Here is an 18,351-nt window from a genome sequence, read left to right as displayed (position 1 = left end):
GTGAGCCACCATGTGGTTGCTGGGAATTGAACTCAGGACCTTTGGAAGAGCAGGCAATGCTCTTAACCTCTGAGCCATCTCTCCAGCTCGCATTGTGTGTATTTGATTGACCATGTCTCCATTCCCCCACTCCCCGCCTCTCTCCAACAGAGCCCGGAAGAGCATCCCTGACACCTATGCGGAGCACCTCATTGCCAGTGGACTCCTGACCCAGGAGGAGGTCTCTAACATAAAAGCCTCCTACTACACCAAGTTAAATGACCACTTAACCAATGCGGCCCACTACAGCCCCCCGGCCACTAACCTGCAGGCCCACTGGCAGGGCCTGGCACAGCCAGAAGCACGCATCACCACCTGGGACACAGGTGTGCCCCTCGACCTCCTTCGCTTTATTGGTGTGAAGTCCGTGGAGGTCCCAGAGGAGCTGCAGCTACACAGCCACCTTCTCAAGATGTATGTTCAGGTGGGAAGCCTTGATGTCACCTTCTGCTGCTTTTTATCTTTGCTCGGCAAAGCAGATGTGTCGTTTTGATGCTTTTGGTTGCTAGTTTGAGAATTATTTGATGTTTGTTACTAAGTTATAGCAACTGATCCTCGTGGGTGGGTTTTTTTTCTTTGTTTTTTGTTTTGTTTGTTTTTTTTCGAGATAGGGTTTCTCTGTAGCTTTGGAACTAGCTCTTGTAGACCAGGCTTGCCTCAAACTCATAGAGATCCGCCTGCCTCTGCCTCCCGAGTGCCCAGCTCTTCGTGTTTTAAAGCTATGATTTAGTCAGTTCAGATTTTCTCTACTTGTGTTTTCCTCTATAGGAATTTTGTGTGTGTTGGATACATTATATATGCTAGAAATGCATGCTCCTTTTTAAAAAGTACAGAAATATGTCTGATTTTTCTAACTAGTGGACAGAAAACACTATGATTCCTTCAGGTAGATTAAATAAAATAATAACAACCAACACATGTACCTGAAAGGTGACCATTTATACCCATACCTTTGTTTTTAAGTTTTTATTTTTGCAGAACTCTTTAATTTTTTAAATTTCATGCGCATCAGTGTTTTGCCTACATGTATGTCTGTGAGGGTGTCAGATCCTCTGGAACTGGAGTTTACAAATAGTTGTGAGCTACCATGTGGGTACTGGAAATTGAACCCAGGTCCTCAGGAAGAGCAGCTAGTGCTCTTAACTGCTGAACCATCTGTCCTGCCCTATTTTAGCAGAACTTTTACAAACAAGATGCACTCACCATCTAGCCTAAATAGAAAATTTGGGGCTGGAGAGAAGGTTTAGCAGTTAAGAGCACTGGCTGCTCCTTCCTAGGATCCAGGTTCAGTTCCCAGTACCCATATGGTGGTTACTGTCTATAGCTCCAGTTTCAGGGATCTGACCCCTGTTCTGTTTTCTGTGGGCATCAGGCATACACATGGTTTACATATATACATACGTGTAAGCAAAACACTCATACATGTAAAATAAAATAAAAAATAAATCTTTTTATAAAAAGAAACAAAACATTACAAATAAAGTTTCTTCTCTGCTTCCATGTGCTCAAACCTCAGCAGAGGTGACCACTTATTTTGCCTGTTTTAAAACTGTGTATAACACGTGGGGTGTTTGCCTACCAGATGTAAAGCCCTAGGTTCATCCTATAATGTTGCAGAAAAAAAGACAAAGAAAAGAAAAAATGGAAAAGAATATTTTAAAAAAATTTTAAATAGATAGATTTATTCATTTTATTTTATGTGTGGGATTGTTTTCCCACATATACACATATGTGCTACCTTCATGCATGGTACCTGTGCAGGTCAGATGAGGATCTCAGACCCCCTGGAACTGGAATTACAGATGGTTGTGTATCACCATGTGGATGTGGGTAATCAAACCCAGGTCTTCTGCAAGAGCCAGAAGTATCCTTAACTGCTAAGTCATCTCTCTAGCCCTCAGGATATGGATTCTTAAAAGTTTGTTTTATTCTTTTCCTTATTTTTTTCAGTCAAGGATGGAGAAGGTGAAGCAGGGAACAGCTTTGGACTGGGCCACAGCAGAAACCCTTGCCTTGGGCTCCTTACTTGTTCAAGGTAAGACATTTCCGTTTAGCTGTACAGCTGGTAGGAGATGCTCCGAGCTGTACTTGTTACTCGTGATCTTCTGAGTTTCAGTGACACTTGTCACTTTCGTTGCTTAGAGGGCTTCTAAAAATATTTTACCTAACAACACTCCTTAGTTATAAGGCACATTGAACACTTTCATCCGCGTATAGACAAGGTTGCAGCCGTAACTGGGATCCACAGGGCTCACTCCTGGCTGTACTGGACAGCTATTTCTCTAAAAATTGTAGGGCCAGAAATGACTCTCCATTTCTACAAATTTTACACTGACTATGTGTCTTCAAGTATAGGAAGGATATATACATATATTCGCATACAGAGGTGTACTGCTTTTAATTATGTATATTTGTGTGTCTCGGTGTAGGTATGTGTACATACTAGTGCCCAAGGAGGTCAGAGTCTTCAGATCCCTCTGTAGCTGGACTTACAGGCATTTGTAAACAGCTTCATATGGGCACTGGGAACTGAACTCAGAAGAGCAGCAAGTGCTCTTAATCAGTGAACCAGCATCAGGAAAGGTGTATTTTAATTGAGAGAATGTATTATCCTAAGGAAAATGCACACCCTGAAGCCAGTGTATGATAGATATCAGATAGCTGTGTGTGACAGGACATAGCTATAGCCAAATTCCACATGAGACTGAACCTAAGAGTTCAAGACCAGTGTGGACAGCATTGAGAGAATTTGTCTTAAAACAAAAAGGCCTGCCGGGTGGTGGTGGCGCACGCCTTTAATCCCAGCACTTGGGAAGCAGAGACAGGCGGATCTCTGTGAGTTCGAGACCAGCCTGGTCTACAGAGCTAGTTCCAGGACAGGCTCCAAAGCCACAGAGAAACCCTGTCTCAAAAAACCAAAAAAAAACAAAAAAACAAAAAGGCCTTCAGGGCTGCTATACCTTATTTTTGTGCTGTTTATTCAGAACAATCTTTTTTCTTCCCCCGCTTGCTTGTTTCAGGTTTCAATGTTCGTCTGAGTGGCCAAGATGTTGGCCGTGGAACTTTCAGTCAAAGGCACGCCATGGTGGTTTGCCAGAACACAGATGATGCCTACATTCCTCTGAACCACATGGACCCGAGTCAGAAAGGGTTTCTGGAGGTAAGACATTCATACATAAACTCTGTGTACTGGTGTGCTGACTCTTACAGTTACAACGTTTGATTTGATTCGTGGTTTTGAGATGGAGTCCTACATAGCACAGGCTGCCCTCAAATTCCTCAATAGCTAAAGATGATCTTAAATTCCTCTTGATCCTTCTGACTCTACTTAAAGTACTGCGGGCTTTAGGCTTGTACCATCCCACCCCGCAGGTGGAGGAGTTTTAAAGCAACTCAATTCGGATGTCAGAAACTTTATGTTCAACACTTTTTAGATAAAGGAATGCTGAGTGGGGAGGCAATGGAGGTCTATAAATTTGGACTGGAAGAGACAGATAAGAGCCGTGCTGGAGCTGGCACTTGAAGACTAGAGCATTAATTGGGCTGCCTATCTGTAATTGTGTGATATCACCTAGATATGAATTCTGTCAAGTTAAAATCAACATTGCAGCCTGTCAACTATTGCAATTTATTAAACTTAGAGTTGTGGAGAGTAAACAAATATTTCTAGCCTGCTAAATCAAAACAAAATGCAGCAGAAACACTTCCTCCAGGTTATGCTGCTCCCTAAAATTTAATAGACATTTCTTTGGGTTGTTAAGATTTTAAGAACAGGGTCTTTTCATTTTTGTCTCTTCGACAGTTACTTTAGAGATCAGCACATGATATTTATGAAAACAAATTATCCCTTTAAGGTAAACTTAATAACTTGTCACCTTCTTTCCTATTCCAGTTGTTGGTTTGAGAATATAACCTGTGTGTTTGGGGGGGGGGCTGGGAGACAGCTCAGTCAATAAAGTGTTTCCTACTTTATGGGGCATGAGTTCAGTCCCCAGCACACAGTAAAAAGGCAGGCAGGGCAGTCCCAGCACTAGAGAGGTAAAGACAGGAGGATGGGGCCTTACTTGTCAGCCAGTCTAGCTGAATCTGTGAACTTCAGGTCCAGTGAGATAGTCTATCTCAAGAAATAAGGTGGGAGCCAGGCTGTGGTAGCACACGCCTGTAATCCCAGCATTTGGGAGGTAGAGGAAGGTGGATCTCTGTGAGTCCAAGGCCAACCTGGTCTACAGAGTGAGTTCCAGGACAGACTCCAAAGCTATACAGAAAAACCCTGTCTCAAAAAAAAAAAAAAAAAAAGTGGATGGGGAGTGGTGGAGGAAGATGTGGGATTTCAAGGTGACTTGAAGGAGGAGATGCATCCCTTTCTTCATTTTTTTTAGAATCTGTCTTTGTATGTATCAGTCAGAATTATGAACCAGGATAGAAGTGTTTAGTGTCCCCACACCTCATATCAGGCTTTCACTGGACTGTGATTTGGCATGTAGTATCAGTTTTGATACATTGCAGGTCATGGCGCAAGCCATTGCTCCTGTTTAATCAGGTAGTGATGAGGGAAACCAGTCCCTGGTGTAGAGTTGCTGAGCTAGGATGCTCCCTCATTAGATGCTAAGTGTACTTTTGACATATTGTCACATCCTAAAGAATGAGTCAGTGTATGACAATCAGATAGCTGTGTGTGATAGTACATATCTATAGCCAAGTCCACAGGAAACCGAGCCCAGGAGTTCAAGACCAGTGTGGACAGCATTGAGAGATTTTTGTCTTGAAACAAAAGGACTCCTTTATTTGTATGTGTCTGAGTGCTTTGCCTGTGTGTATGTCTGTGTATGTCTGTGTACGTCTGTGTACGTCTGTGTACGGCTGTGTACATCTGTGTACGTCTGTGTATGTCTGTGTACGTCTGTGTACGGCCGTGTACGTCTGTGTACGGCTGTGTACGGCTGTGTACGGCTGTGTACGGCTGTGTACGTCTGTGTACGGCTGTATACGTCTGTGTACGTATGTGTACGGCTGTGTACGTCTGTGTATGTCTGTGTACGTCTGTGTACGGCCGTGTACGTCTGTGTACGTCTGTGTACGGCTGTGTACGGCTGTGTACGGCTGTGTACGGCTGTATACATCTGTGTACGTCTGTGTACGGCTGTGTACGTCTGTGTACGTCTGTGTGCCTGGTGCCTGAGGAGGCTGCGAGAGGACAGCCTCTCCTAGAACTGGAATTGGCTCTCCTAGAACTGGAATTACAGGCAATTGTGAGCCACTGTGTGGATGTTGGGAAATGAACCCAGGTCCTCTGGAAGAACAGCCAGTGCTCTTAACCCCTGAGCTATGTTTCTAGCCCAGTGGGCTTATAGTATTTTCAAACCAATAAACTGGGTTTTTTGGAACATGACCCCATCACAAGTCACAGAGCAAGTATACTTACAGAGAGGGTAGATAAAAGTAACTAAGAGTTGAAGACAAATTGATTGAGTTACTTTCTAGAAGGTCGAAAAGAAGTGAATAAAATGGCTATGAGGAGCTCAAGTCGGAGTACTTTTTGTTTTATTTTTAAGCATTTGATGGTCTCATTGTTGAGGTAAAGTTCAGAAAGGAGGAATTAGGTAACGGAGCCAGGACCTGGGAGGAACAGAAAGAAGTGAGGGATTGAGAATGAGTGGGCATGCCAGTCTTGGAGAGGAAGAGAGGGGAAGGAGGAAGTGAGAGCAGAGAGAGAGAGGTGCATGCAACACGCCTGGGCTAACATGCATTCGTAACACACATCAACCTAAAACCTGAAGTCAGAATGCACACACATCCAGCAGGTGAGCTGAGCATGATCCACCCACCATGCTCGAAGATAATCCAGTGACATTTTTATGTTCGCCATTTAGTTCTCATCTCTATAAATCACATTTTATGGCTGTAATTAGAAATTATATAATTTCTGTGTGTGTGTGTGTGTGTGTGTGTGTGTTTGTGTATATGTGTTTGTGTTCTAGTTTGGTTTCTATTGCTTGATAAACGCCATGACCAAAAGCAACTTGAGGAAGAAAGCCTTACATGTCACAGCTATAGTCCATCACTGAGGGAAACTGAGGCTTGTTAACAGCCTGTTCCCGTGGTTTGCTCATAGTCTAGGCCCACCTGTCCAGGGACAGTGCCACCCACAGTGGGATAGTCCCACCTAAATCAATTAGCAATTAAGAAAATGCCTCACAGATATGGCCACAGGTCAGTCCAATACAGACAGTTTCTTAATTGAGGTTCCCTCTTCTAAGGTGACTCTAGTTTGTATTACATTGACAAAAACTACCCAGCACATTGTGTGTGTGTGTGTGAGCATGCTTACATGTACGTGTGCAGACCCGAGAACAAGCTCGGGTGTTGTCTCTGAAGTGTCACCCACATCTCCTTTCCTGTGATCTCTCACTGGCTAAGTAAGCCAGGCTGACTGACCAGGGAGCTCCAGGAGGCACTTGTCTCTACCGCCTCAGCTTGAGGATTGCAAACGCCTAGTTGTTTTTTTTTTTTTTTAAACCAGGGATAACTCAGGTCCTTGTGCATGGTAACACTCTACTGACTGAGCTATCTCGCAAGCCCTCTGGAGTTGTTGATTTGTTAAAGGTTTTGTTGAAATACAACTCAGAATCTGACCTTTGAGTGTGTATAGTTCAGCAATGAGACCCACCACTGTTTGGTTTCAGAAGACTTTCATCTCCTCAAAGGAAACGCTGTCTCCCATTCATCCTCTAATTGCTGGCAGCTGCTAGTCAACTGACTGTTTTAATGGATTTGTCTGTCTCAGGAAGCTCATGTACATAGGTGGTGTAGGAGGCCCTGCTGTATTTGTGTTGTTTTCATTGGTTATGAAAGAAATTGCCTTGGCCTAGTCGATAGGGCGGAACTCAGGTAGGCGGGGAAGACAGAACTGAATGCTGGAAAGAAGGACAGACAGGAAGATGCCATGGTTCTTCTGCCCAAGAGGAAACGCGGGTTAGACTCATGCCAGTAAGCCACAGTCAAGTGGCGATACACATTAATGGAGATGGGTTAAACTAATATGTGAGAGTTAGCCAATAAGAGGCTAGAGATAATGAGCCAGGCAGTAATTTAATTAATACAATTTCTGTGTAGTTATTTCGGGGGTTAAGGTAGCCGGGTAACAGGATGCAGTTGGCTCTTCCTACTACATGCAGGCTGTTATATTCCCTTCTATGACATTAATTTGACATATTATTAGTATTTTCAAGGCCATGTACGCTGTCATGTATGTCAGTACTTCATTGCTTTTCATTGCCAAAAAATATTCCATGGAGATGTAACATTAAAAAATTGAAAAAAAGAAAAGTTGGAACAAGATGAGTATGGTGGCTCATGCCTACGATCCTAGGAATCTAGAAGGTAAAACATGAGGATCCCCATGAGTTTGAGGCCAGCTACATAACAGGTTCAAGACCATCTTGGGCTGCAGAGTGAGACCTTATCTCAAAAAAACATTCTGAAACAAATAGGGAATTATATTTTAAATTGTATATATAAAAGAATGTTTTCCCCTTCCTAAGCCATTTGAGAGCAAACTGCCAACGTAACACCCGCAATTTGTGTTTGCTTCAATCAAGGGCATCCTCCTGCATCACTCAGCATAGCCAGTGACATTTTTTCTCCCATCTTTCTCAAGTGCACTCTAGAATCTTGCTGCATTAACTCTCAGCAGGGCGCTTCTTTCCACTCCTCAACGATGAAATAGTTTCTGCTTTGTCAATCTCACCACGATGACTCTTTTGGTCTCTACAAATCAGATGTTACAGCAACAGTCTAACCAAAGGTAGACCTTCATACTATAACTTTTCCATCTTTGTTTTATGATATCTTTGAAAAATGTGGCAGTTTTATTTTCTGGTTAAATGTGTATCATATGAGAAGAATTGCTTATTCTCGAAATTTTTTATTACTTTTTTGTGGGGGGGGGCGGGGACGTGACAGGACAACTTTCAGGAGTCTGTTCTCTCATCTTCTGGGCTCCAGCGATTGAACTCAGGTTCTGAGGCTTAGTGATACATTCTAAACTATCTTGCTATCCCCCCAAGTAGCTCTCTTCCCCTCCTTTTTCCCATTATTTTTCAGTGGTGGTGCTGGGTTTTGAACCCAGGACCTTGTGAATGCTATGCAAGTACTCTACCACTGTGCCATTTCCTAGCCCTGTACAACTTATTCTTGAAGAAATTCTTGAATGACTGTATTCCAATGTCTTCTCCTCTTTGTCCTGACTTTCTCCAAGTGTGCCAGTGACACTGAGCAGTAGGTCTCCTTTTGCAAAGAAAAGGTGATGAGTGAGAGCCGTGCTCCCTTCCACGCCCTCCTCCTCTTGAGAGGTTTGTATCCTTGTGATGCTTTACTTTTGCTGGCTTCTCCCAGATGTCTCAGGCACATCAGTGTCTGATTCTCTTCCTCGCTCTTAGGTTAGCAACAGCCCGCTGTCAGAAGAGGCTGTCCTGGGGTTTGAATATGGAATGAGCATTGAGAGCCCAAAGTTGCTGCCCCTCTGGGAAGCTCAGTTTGGTGATTTCTTCAATGGAGCCCAGATCATCTTTGACACATTCATCTCTGGAGGTTGGTGTTAGTGAGTGGCTGGTTGGTGGGTGGGCCCAGTCATATTGTAAGTTAAAGGGAAGTGGCCATCACTGCCTCTGAGACTCTCTGGACCATACCATCTCCAGAGAGCTTGGGGGATTTCCCTGTTATCTACAGGCAGTGACAGCCTTTGGGCAAACAGCTTAGTGAGCTTCTGGGAAGAGTATCTTGGCTTTCTGTCAGCTTTTCATTGTCCCCCACTTCCCAAGGACTGCGTCTAGCTGCACGCAGCTCCTAGGCTATGTGGTTCTGCACCCGCTCTTGGAGTGTTGAGCAGCATGATTAGCCAGCATTCTGAGGTGACATAGTGACACTTTATGGTTGAGATTGGTGATTCGCCTGAACATCTGAAATGTGTTAGAAGAAAGAAGAATGCATGAAGAATCTGGATTTTGACTTGTCCAGAAACTATTCGTGTGTGTTTGTGTGTGTGTTCATGTGTGTGCAAGTGTACATGCATATGTATGTAGTTTCATATGGAGGTCAGGAGTCAACCTCAAGTGTTACTTTTCAGGAGCTGTCTACCTTGGCTTTTGAGACAGAGTCTCCCGCTGGGACCTGGAACTCACCAGTCAGGCTAAGATGATTGGCCAGCAAGCTTCAGGGATCCCTCTCTCTGCTTCACTAGCATCAGGGTTACGAGTGTGCACCATGCCTGGCTTTTTATGTGAGTGCTGGGGATTGAACTCAGGTCCTTGTATTCGCACAGCAAGTATTTTACAAACTGAGCTATCCTCCCTGCTCCCAGGGACTACTGTCGAATGTCTACTGCTCTCTGTTTGAGGATAGTGACCAGTGTTGTCCGTTGTGCTATGAGCATGGCAGGAGTTGCTTGTCTTTGCTAACAGTCGTTACATAATGAAATCAGAGTGCCACGTGTTGTCTGAGACACTGGTACATTTACCACTGGATTGGTCTTATAGTCACTTGAGCCCAAAGCATCTGCTAGCGCAGGGTTTCACACATTCAGATGGGTATTTCCATTCAAGTATAGTAATCGGTGCTAGATGAGATAATGAAAGTGGTTTGGAGACTTGGGAACCACACTAGCATTTTGTTCCATTCCCCAAGTCATGTCAGGTTATTTTGTTCTGCGTCTTAGGGAAATCTCTATCTTGTGTTTTCAGGAGAGGCCAAGTGGCTCCTGCAGAGTGGCATTGTCATTCTCCTTCCACATGGCTATGATGGGGCTGGACCTGACCACTCATCTTGTCGAATAGAGCGGTTCTTGCAGGTATGTAAAATGCCACTGGAGTCAAAAAAATGTTTTCCTGTTTCCTAGGCTCTTCCCCATTTTATACAGTACCTCCTGTGTAGACCAGGCTGGTCTCGAACTCACAGAGATCCGCCTGCCTCTGCCTCCCGAGTGCTGGGATTAAAGGCGTGCGCCACCATCGCCCGGCTCCTTTTAACACACGTCTTAAATGTTTTTTGAGACAGTGTCTCATGGCTGACCTTGAACTCCCAACCTTTCAGACTCTCTTCTTCCAATTCCTGGGATTTCACCACACCTGGCTCAATCTGCATTTGTTTGTTCTTTTGTCCTGAAATGTGCACACTGTGATTTTATTTCACCAAAAGTGTGAGATTCTGTTAGTGCTCCCTCTTACCGTCTTAATCTGATGATAACCAGATGATTTGTGGGGGACAGAAAGATTTTTTGTTTTGTTTTTGAGACAGGGTTTCTCTGTGTAGTGCTGGCTGTCTTGAAACTAGTTCTGTAGACCAGACTGGCCCTAGATTTACAGAGATCTGTCTGCCTATGCTTTTCGAGTGCTGGGATTAAAGGCATGTACCACCAACACCTGGCATAAAGATATTTTAATATAAGCTTAAATGAAGATAATAAGAAAAGGGGAGAGGCACTCAGAAGAAAGTAAGACACACCAGAGAATATGTGTGCCAAGTAACTATTGCTCTTAACTTTATATGGGGGGTGGGGGGAGGATAGGAGCATAACAGCAAAGGATAGAGGATCCTTTATTATTTGTTTTTTGAGACAGGTTTTCATGTAGCTTGGGCTAGTCTCAAATTCAGTTGTTGCAGAGGGTGACCATGAACATCTTACTCTTTTGCCTCTACCTTCCATATCTATGTGTGGGTACTGGTTGCTCAAGAGAAAGGATATGTTTTTTTAAAAATTCTTTCCCAGGTGCCTTTTTCAAACAGCCTTGTCTGGAAGTAGCTTTGTTAGAAGTGAGTGGATGGAGACAACCCTCTGTCTCTTCTTTGGCTAATACTTTATAGGTCAGGGGAAATGCCTTCTAATACTTTTCTGATACACAACGGAGAGAAATATCTTATTAGCTAAAATCTATGTGCTTCACTTTAGCCTTGGGCTGTGCTGGGACTAAAGCAGATGATCCCAGCGTGCCTGTGTTCTCTTCCCATTGCTCTCCTAGATGTGCGATAGTACAGAAGAAGGGGTGGACAGCGACACTGTGAACATGTTTGTGGTACACCCAACTACGCCCGCTCAGTATTTCCACTTGCTTAGAAGACAAATGATCCGGAATTTCAGAAAACCTCTCATTGTTGCTTCTCCCAAAGTGTTACTCAGGTACCCTGTAAGTAGAAAGAGCTATCTCATAAGGCCTTTCCTTTCGTCAACTTTTTTATAGTCTATTTTCTCTATGTTCTGTATTTAATTGTATTTATTTTTTGTTAAGTTTTATTTGCTCTATGTGTGTGTGTGTGTGTGTGTGTGTGTGTGTGTGTGCACTATGTGTGTGTAAGAGCCCCCAGAGGCCAGAAGTGTTGGACTTAAAGGTGGTTATGAGCCAGTCAGTGTGGGTGCTGGTGTAAGCGGAGACTGCTTGTTTGTTTCCCGGTCACCTAGACCTGAATAATAACACAAACCACTATATTATTCACAACATTGTTTGGTCAGTAGCTTAGGTGTATTTCTAGATACCTTGAAATTAATAGCTACATCTTGAATTAACTCATTTCTATTAATCTGTATTGCCACAAAGCTGTGTCTTACCAGGTAAGGTTCTGGCATCTTTCTCCTTTGGCAGCTACATGGCATCTCCTTGACTCTGCCTGCTACCTCTCTTTATCTCTGTTGAGATTTCCTGCCTTGCTATTTTCTGACCTGCCACAGGTCAAAGAAGCTTCTTTATTAACCCATGAAACATATTCATAGCATACAGAGGGGAATCCCACATCATACTTGAGGTCAGGTGAGCCGCAAGTACTCTTATCCTCTGAGCTATTCCTAGCAGCTATGTTGTGGCTTTCTCTGTAGTTCCTTTCACCAATATTTTCAGGAGTCTTGAGAAATCACAGAAAATTCAAGAACAGTCGTACAATCCCTTTAGGACAGGTTGGTTTTTTATTTTGATTTTTTGGTGTGTGTGTGTGTGTGTGTGTTTGTGTGTGTGTGCATGCATGCACACACATACGTGTTTTGTTCTTGTTTTTTTGTGAAAGGGCTCTTCTGATACAGATATTTTGAAATAGAAGCCTCAAGCCAAGTCAAAGTGTAAATTACTACAATGGTCAGCTTCTTCTGGGTGCAGAAGCAGAGGCAGGAGAATCTCTGAGTTCAAGGTCAACCTGGTCTTCATAGTGAGCTCCAGGCCATCATGAGCTGTATAGTGAGACTCTGTCTCAGACAACAAACTAAAACAACAACAACAACAAAGCTGTCTTATACTATGGACATGGCAAGCTCTTATCATTCAGTTTGGTGCACACAGAACTGTACCCTGGAGAACACTGTGTTCGTGAGCATGCTTGAGTGTGGTTCTGTGCCAGAGTTCTAGAACTGTTTCTCTAAGATCTGCTCGCAGAAACAGCTGTAGCTCTTCTCCATTGTTCACGTGGGTATGGCTGTTTTTCTCTTTTAGGCAGCTGTGTCAACTCTTCAGGAAATGGCCCCAGGAACAGCATTCAAACCTGTCATTGGCGATTCATCAGTAGATCCAAAAAAGTAATTTGGTGTTTCTCTGTTTCCTACTTTGGGCAGGGGTTTTAATAAGTGAACAAAATTTCTTATATCCTGTTATAAATTGTGTGTGTGACTGAATACACTGCCTTCAGCCCCTTTATAGCTATGTTTTAAGGGGAGTGTGTATGAAAGAGTGAATTCTGGGGAGAGCTGGCACAGAAAGAGAATTGCAGGTGACTGAACCCAGCAGCAGAGCCCCAAGCAGCTTTATTGCAACACTTTGAAATCGAGTCTCTTCTCTCTTCTGACACAATTCTTAAGGATGTTTTGCTCCACACCGATACCTGCTTTGTTCCCAACAGCGTTAAAACCCTCATATTTTGCTGTGGTAAACATTTTTATGCCCTGCTGAAGCAAAGAGAATCTTTGGGGGCCAAGAAGCATGACTTTGCCATCATTCGAATAGAGGAACTCTGCCCTTTCCCGCTGGATTCATTACAACAAGAGATGAGCAAATACAAACATGTTAAAGGTAAAGGCTTTTTTCTTTCTTTTTTCTTTTCTTTTTTTGGTTTTTCAAGACAGGGTTTCTCTGTAGCTTTGGAATTTGTCTTGGAACTAGCTCTCTAGACCAGGCTGGTCTCGAACTCACAGAGATCCACCTGTCTCTGTCTCCTGAGTACTGGGATAAAAAAAGGCGTGCATTACCACTACCCACCAAGGTAAAGCCTTTTGTTTGTAGTTGGTTGTTTTCTTTACTCTTTGCTATTTGGGGTCCTACCATCCAGTTGCCAAATAAATTACATGGAGACTTATTCTTACTTATGAATGCACAGCCTAGTCAACTTTTCTTAAATTTTTCTATCTACCTTTTGCCTTGGTGCTTTTATCTTTCTCTATTTTATATACCTTTCTTTACTTCTTACTCTGTGGCTTGCTGTGTAGCTGAGTGGCTGGCCCCTGATGTCCTCCTCTCCTTCTCCTTTGGCTCCCCAATCTCTCTTCCCAGATTTCTCCTATTTATTTTCTCCCTCTGCCAGCTCTGCCTATCCTTTCTCCTGCCTAGCTATTGGCTGTTCACCTCTTTATTAGACCAATCAGGTATTTTAGACAGCTAAAGTAATATAACTTCACAGAGTTAAACAAATACAACATAAAAGAATACAACACATCTTTGCATCATTAAACAAATGTTCCACAGCATAAACTAATGCAACACATCTTCAACTAATATTCCACAACACTTGTTCCTGTTAGGGAAACCTGTTCACACCATTTCAGATGGAAAGAGGTGGGGGAAGTGAAAGGCACTAGAAAGTCAAATCTCATGGAATCTGAGGATATGTTTTGAAGTACCTACCACTAGGGCCATGTCTCTCTTGGTGTTCCACTATGCTCTAAACATAATTTCTTGAAAATTTGTGGGTCATTAGTGCTGTCCCATCATATGTGATAATTGCAATATAATTGTAAATGATAAAGCACTTTCAGTACTTAGGTTGGAAAATTTGATATCAATATGCACCTGAGAGAAATTAAGTGATTACAGACCTAAATGTACGTGTAACACTGTTAGGAGAAAACCTCTATGAGCTTGGTTAGATAGAAAGATTTTAGTTGTGTCATCAAAAATTTGGCTTAATCAGCATGAGAAACTTTCATTGTAAAAATTATTGTAGGGGCTGGAGAGATGGCTCGGTGGTTAAGAGCACTGGATGCTCTTCTGAAGTTATCTGGCTCAGTTCTCAGCACTAGTGCTGAGTAGTACTTAATGTGCTTAATGACTCTAGTTTCAAGGGATCTGACATTTTCTTTTGGCCTCTGAGGGCTCCAGGCACATATGTGGTGCACAGAAATACATGCAGTCCAAATACCCCTCCCCCCAAAATATTTAAAGTGTAAAACAAAACAACCCCTCCCCAATAAATCGAGCATGCAAAGCAAAGCAAGTGGAACCCTCTCTCACCACTGCTGGGATTGCAAGTGTTTGCAACTACTCTGGAAGATGGTTTCTTACTACATGAACCCCAGTTTACCTTGTAACCCAGAATTCCCACTGCTGGTTTACCCAAAAAATGAAAACAGGTTCACAGGAAAATCTGCATACAGGTATTTTTAGCAGCTGCATTTGTTTTTTTTGTTTTTAGTAGCTTTATTTGTAATTGCCTCAAGCTTGGAATAATCAAATTGTTCTTCACCTAGGCAATGAATAAATACAATTCCCCTGTAGCAAGAAATGTGTATATTATCATACTCAATAAAGCAGAAAGGACGAACTGTTTGCTATGCAGGGCCTCAAGGATGCTAAAGGCAACCAGGCTAGCTCTGAACCTCTAGGAATGAACTGTTGCTATTCACAAGAACTTGGGTAAATCACAAATGTATTTTGACAATTCACATCATACCCAAAAGGCTACACACTGTATGACTCCATTTATATGGCATTTTGGTAAGATGAAACTTCACGGTAGACAAAAGTCTGATTCTTGCTAACATTTGGGGCTCAGAAGCATACTAACTGCAAACAATCAGGATGAAAGAAGTATTTTGAATCATGATTATTTTTTTGATGAACACATAACTATGTACTTGCCAGAAAGGAAAAAAGAAAGAGGAAGGAAGGAAGGAAAGAAGGAAAGAAGAAAGGAGGAAAGGAAGGAAGAAATAACATTAGGAGCTAGAGAGACGGTTCAGGTGTTAACCCTTTCCAGTATCCACACTGGTGGCTCACAACCACCGGTAACTCCAGCTTCAAGGGATCCAGTGTTCTCTTCTGTCCTCATTGGGCACCTGTGCACAGGGCACACATTTATACAGACATGCATACATACACATACCTAATAAAAAATTTAAGATGCTAAAATGTTGGAAAAGCATTTAATTGAAGTTGAAAATTTATCTATTTTCCATCCATCCCTTTCTCTACTCCACTTCTTGGTATATAAGTTATATATTAGGTGTTGAAGTCAATTTTTTTCTTTTGTAGATATCATTTGGAGTCAGGAGGAGCCTCAGAACATGGGTCCATGGTTTTTTGTTTCTCCAAGGTTTGAAAAACAGCTGGCCTGCAAGGTGAGTGTCCACTCTTCGATTCATATTCGTTCATATTCTCTCTCTTGTGTCTCTTGGAGTAACAACATAAGGGTTTTATTCTCAGCTTCCTCATTGGTTTAAAGATAAAGTGAAATGAAAACCTCTCTTTTTCACCTGGTCATGGTGGTGCATGCCTATATTAGGAGGTTGGGGTCACTTGAGTTTATGAGTTTGACATCAGGCAACATTGTCAGATCCTGAAACATGCGAGAGGAAGAGGAAATAAAAAGAGAAATCTAGTTTTAGATTATTCCTTTGGAGGAAAATGTTGAGTTTGTGGAGCTGTTATGTCTTAAGATTACAGGGGTGAGTATTCCTTATTCAGAATGGTCAGAACCAGAAGTGTTTCCGATATGTGAGGTTTTCAGATTTCGGAGTATTTATGTACACTTCCTAGGCTGAGAAGCCTTAAAAAAAAATTCCAAAATCTGAAATGCTTCAAAACCCAAGGCCTTTTAATAACTATCTGGAGAATTTAGTTTGAGGATGCTCAACCTGTAATATTATGCTAAAAGTGTGCTTGTATCCCAGAAAAACGATGAACTTTGTATGTCGTTACTTTTCTTACTATTTCCTCACCATATCTTGTCCAAGTGCCAGAGAAAGATGCTGATGAATATTTTTTTTTTCAGTTTTGTGCCAGAGATACCCAGTTAGCACTTATTCTGGCCATGTTTATAATGCTGTTCGACTGTACATCTTTACCTTTCTCAGGAAAGGAGAGACAATAAGAATAGTTGTACTTCTGTTTATCTGTTTATTCTGTGTGCAGTAGAATGTAGTTCCCTCATTTAGCATGAGTTTGCTATGATAAGATCATTTTTACGTGAAATACATCTAGTTAAAGAAACTATAAGATAGGTTTTTTTTTTCATCTTATCATGTTTGGAATTCAGGGGTAGATATTTTATTCTAATCTGTTCTCTGTAGTTCAGTATTTCTTCTTACCTTGAACAAGCTAACAGAGAATATATGGAACTTTGTGGCGGAACTGAACAGAACTCCAGTGCACTCAAAATGTCATTTGGTTTCTTCTTTGCTCCCATGACAGCTCCGTCTTGTAAGCCGGCCCCCTTTACCAGCACCTGCAGTAGGAATTGGCACCATGCACCAGCAGCAGCATGAAGACATCCTCACCAAGACCTTTGCTTCATAACGTGCTTTGAGAAAAACAGGATTGCCTTTTAAGCAAAGTGCTGTAAAGGTGAACCTGCTTCTTCCAACCTTTCTCCTTTCCCCCGGCTAGCATGGAAGCCCGTGGAGTGATTTGGACAAATGACTCTGGAATAAGTGGAATAAGCGGGAAATGATTTTAGAAGTAATGAAAGAGATAGTAGATTATTATCCTTTGCAGGACAATAGTGTTTATTGTGCTTTGGTTAGATATGAATGAACTGGAAAAGGAGGTCATTAACCAGATGTATTCAGACTCCATTGTAACTGACCATAAATGAGCAAGGAAAGTTCTTTGGCTAAAACATGGGGCTGTATATAGGCAGTGTATAGGCAGCCCCAACATGACCACTTAATTGTTTAGTGCACATAACTTATCTTAATTTCTCCCTTTTTAAAAGCCCTCTGAACAGCAATATTTTTGTTTTAAGACATCTCTGAGCCACTCTACGAAATGTTCCACCCAGTACCGGTAGAATTAGATCATTCCGGATTTGTGTTCTTTCAGGATTTATCCATTATCATGAAAAGTAAATCCTGTTAAATACAACTTTCTGATTGTGTGATCTTCTAGCACTGTGCTGAGACACACAAAGTTGTTGTCCTGTTGTCCAGGCTGGCCTCATCCTCACTGTAGAGCAGAGGATGACTGACTGAACTTCTGCTCTTTCTGCCTCTACCTCCTGAGTGCTGGGACTCCTCACTTGTGCAGTCATGCCTAGTTAATACTGGTGATGAGGGAGGACTCTACCAACTGAGCTGCAGCCCTGGCCTCTAATGATTTTTAAATTATGAAGTGTTAGCTGTATTAAAACTGGCTGGTGCTTTATTTTATCATTAATTCCCCCCCCCATTATATTGCTTTGACATTTCTAACTTTTAAACTATCTTTGGTGTCTGGTGGGTGGTTTTTAGTATCAGGCTAATCATTTTTGTCTCTAAAAGTTCCAAGTATAACTATGATGTATGTTTGTCCTGTAAAGGACATTAATTTTTTTAGCTACCTTCCCAAATTTAGGTCCTTGGGATTCCTTAGAGTCACCAAGTGACCCACTCCACTTGGAGTTAAGCCTAATGTTGGAACCAAATTGAAACAGTAGCTGTGTGGCTTCATTTGAACTGGTTCTGAGGAGCATCTGCCATGTACCATTTTGCTTTATAATACTGTTTTTCTAAAAGTTCATGGGGGCATATGACAGGTTGGAATGCATCTATTCCCTGTTCTCTTTTACCATCAATGGGCCGTGTCTTAAATCATTAATGAATAGGCAGTTCTAGATTAGTAATAGATTTGTAATGTACAACTTTTTGTTGGTTTTTGAGATAGGGTCTCACTATGTGGTTCTCACTGGCCTGGAACTCGGATCTCTCTGCCTTTGTTCCCTGAGTGCTGGAATTAAAGGTGAACACCACCATGCCAGACTACAATTTACATTTTAAAATCATTCTTTAGTGTACTTATTTAACATTCCTATAATATTTGCTTCTCTTTTTTCCTGTGACTTCCTACCCCCTTCCTTCCTGTCTTCCTTCCTACCTTC

The 18,351-nt window shown here is 42.2% G+C and overlaps 1 protein-coding gene across 1 annotated transcript in view; it reads left to right on the top strand.

The window, feature by feature from the left end:
- Dhtkd1 (dehydrogenase E1 and transketolase domain containing 1) overlaps positions 1-18,345 on the top strand; it is a 43,024-nt gene extending 24,679 nt beyond the window's left edge. Inside the window, exons 8-17 of the mRNA XM_005354921.3 lie at positions 151-463; positions 1,990-2,074; positions 3,060-3,199; positions 8,478-8,628; positions 9,777-9,883; positions 11,052-11,216; positions 12,504-12,586; positions 12,907-13,076; positions 15,531-15,616; positions 16,689-18,345. Of these exons, the coding sequence (XP_005354978.3) occupies positions 151-463; positions 1,990-2,074; positions 3,060-3,199; positions 8,478-8,628; positions 9,777-9,883; positions 11,052-11,216; positions 12,504-12,586; positions 12,907-13,076; positions 15,531-15,616; positions 16,689-16,793 (1,405 nt within the window). The 3' untranslated portion in view covers positions 16,794-18,345. The remainder of the gene's footprint in view (positions 1-150; positions 464-1,989; positions 2,075-3,059; positions 3,200-8,477; positions 8,629-9,776; positions 9,884-11,051; positions 11,217-12,503; positions 12,587-12,906; positions 13,077-15,530; positions 15,617-16,688) is intronic.
- Positions 18,346-18,351: the final 6 nt, after the last annotated feature.

This window comes from Microtus ochrogaster, chromosome 16, assembly GCF_000317375.1.
Source record: "Microtus ochrogaster isolate Prairie Vole_2 chromosome 16, MicOch1.0, whole genome shotgun sequence".
In the NCBI taxonomy this organism is placed as follows: Eukaryota; Metazoa; Chordata; class Mammalia; order Rodentia; family Cricetidae; genus Microtus; species Microtus ochrogaster.
The sequence above is the reverse complement of the archived record's forward strand: the minus strand, read 5'-3'. Positions and strand labels throughout refer to the sequence as shown.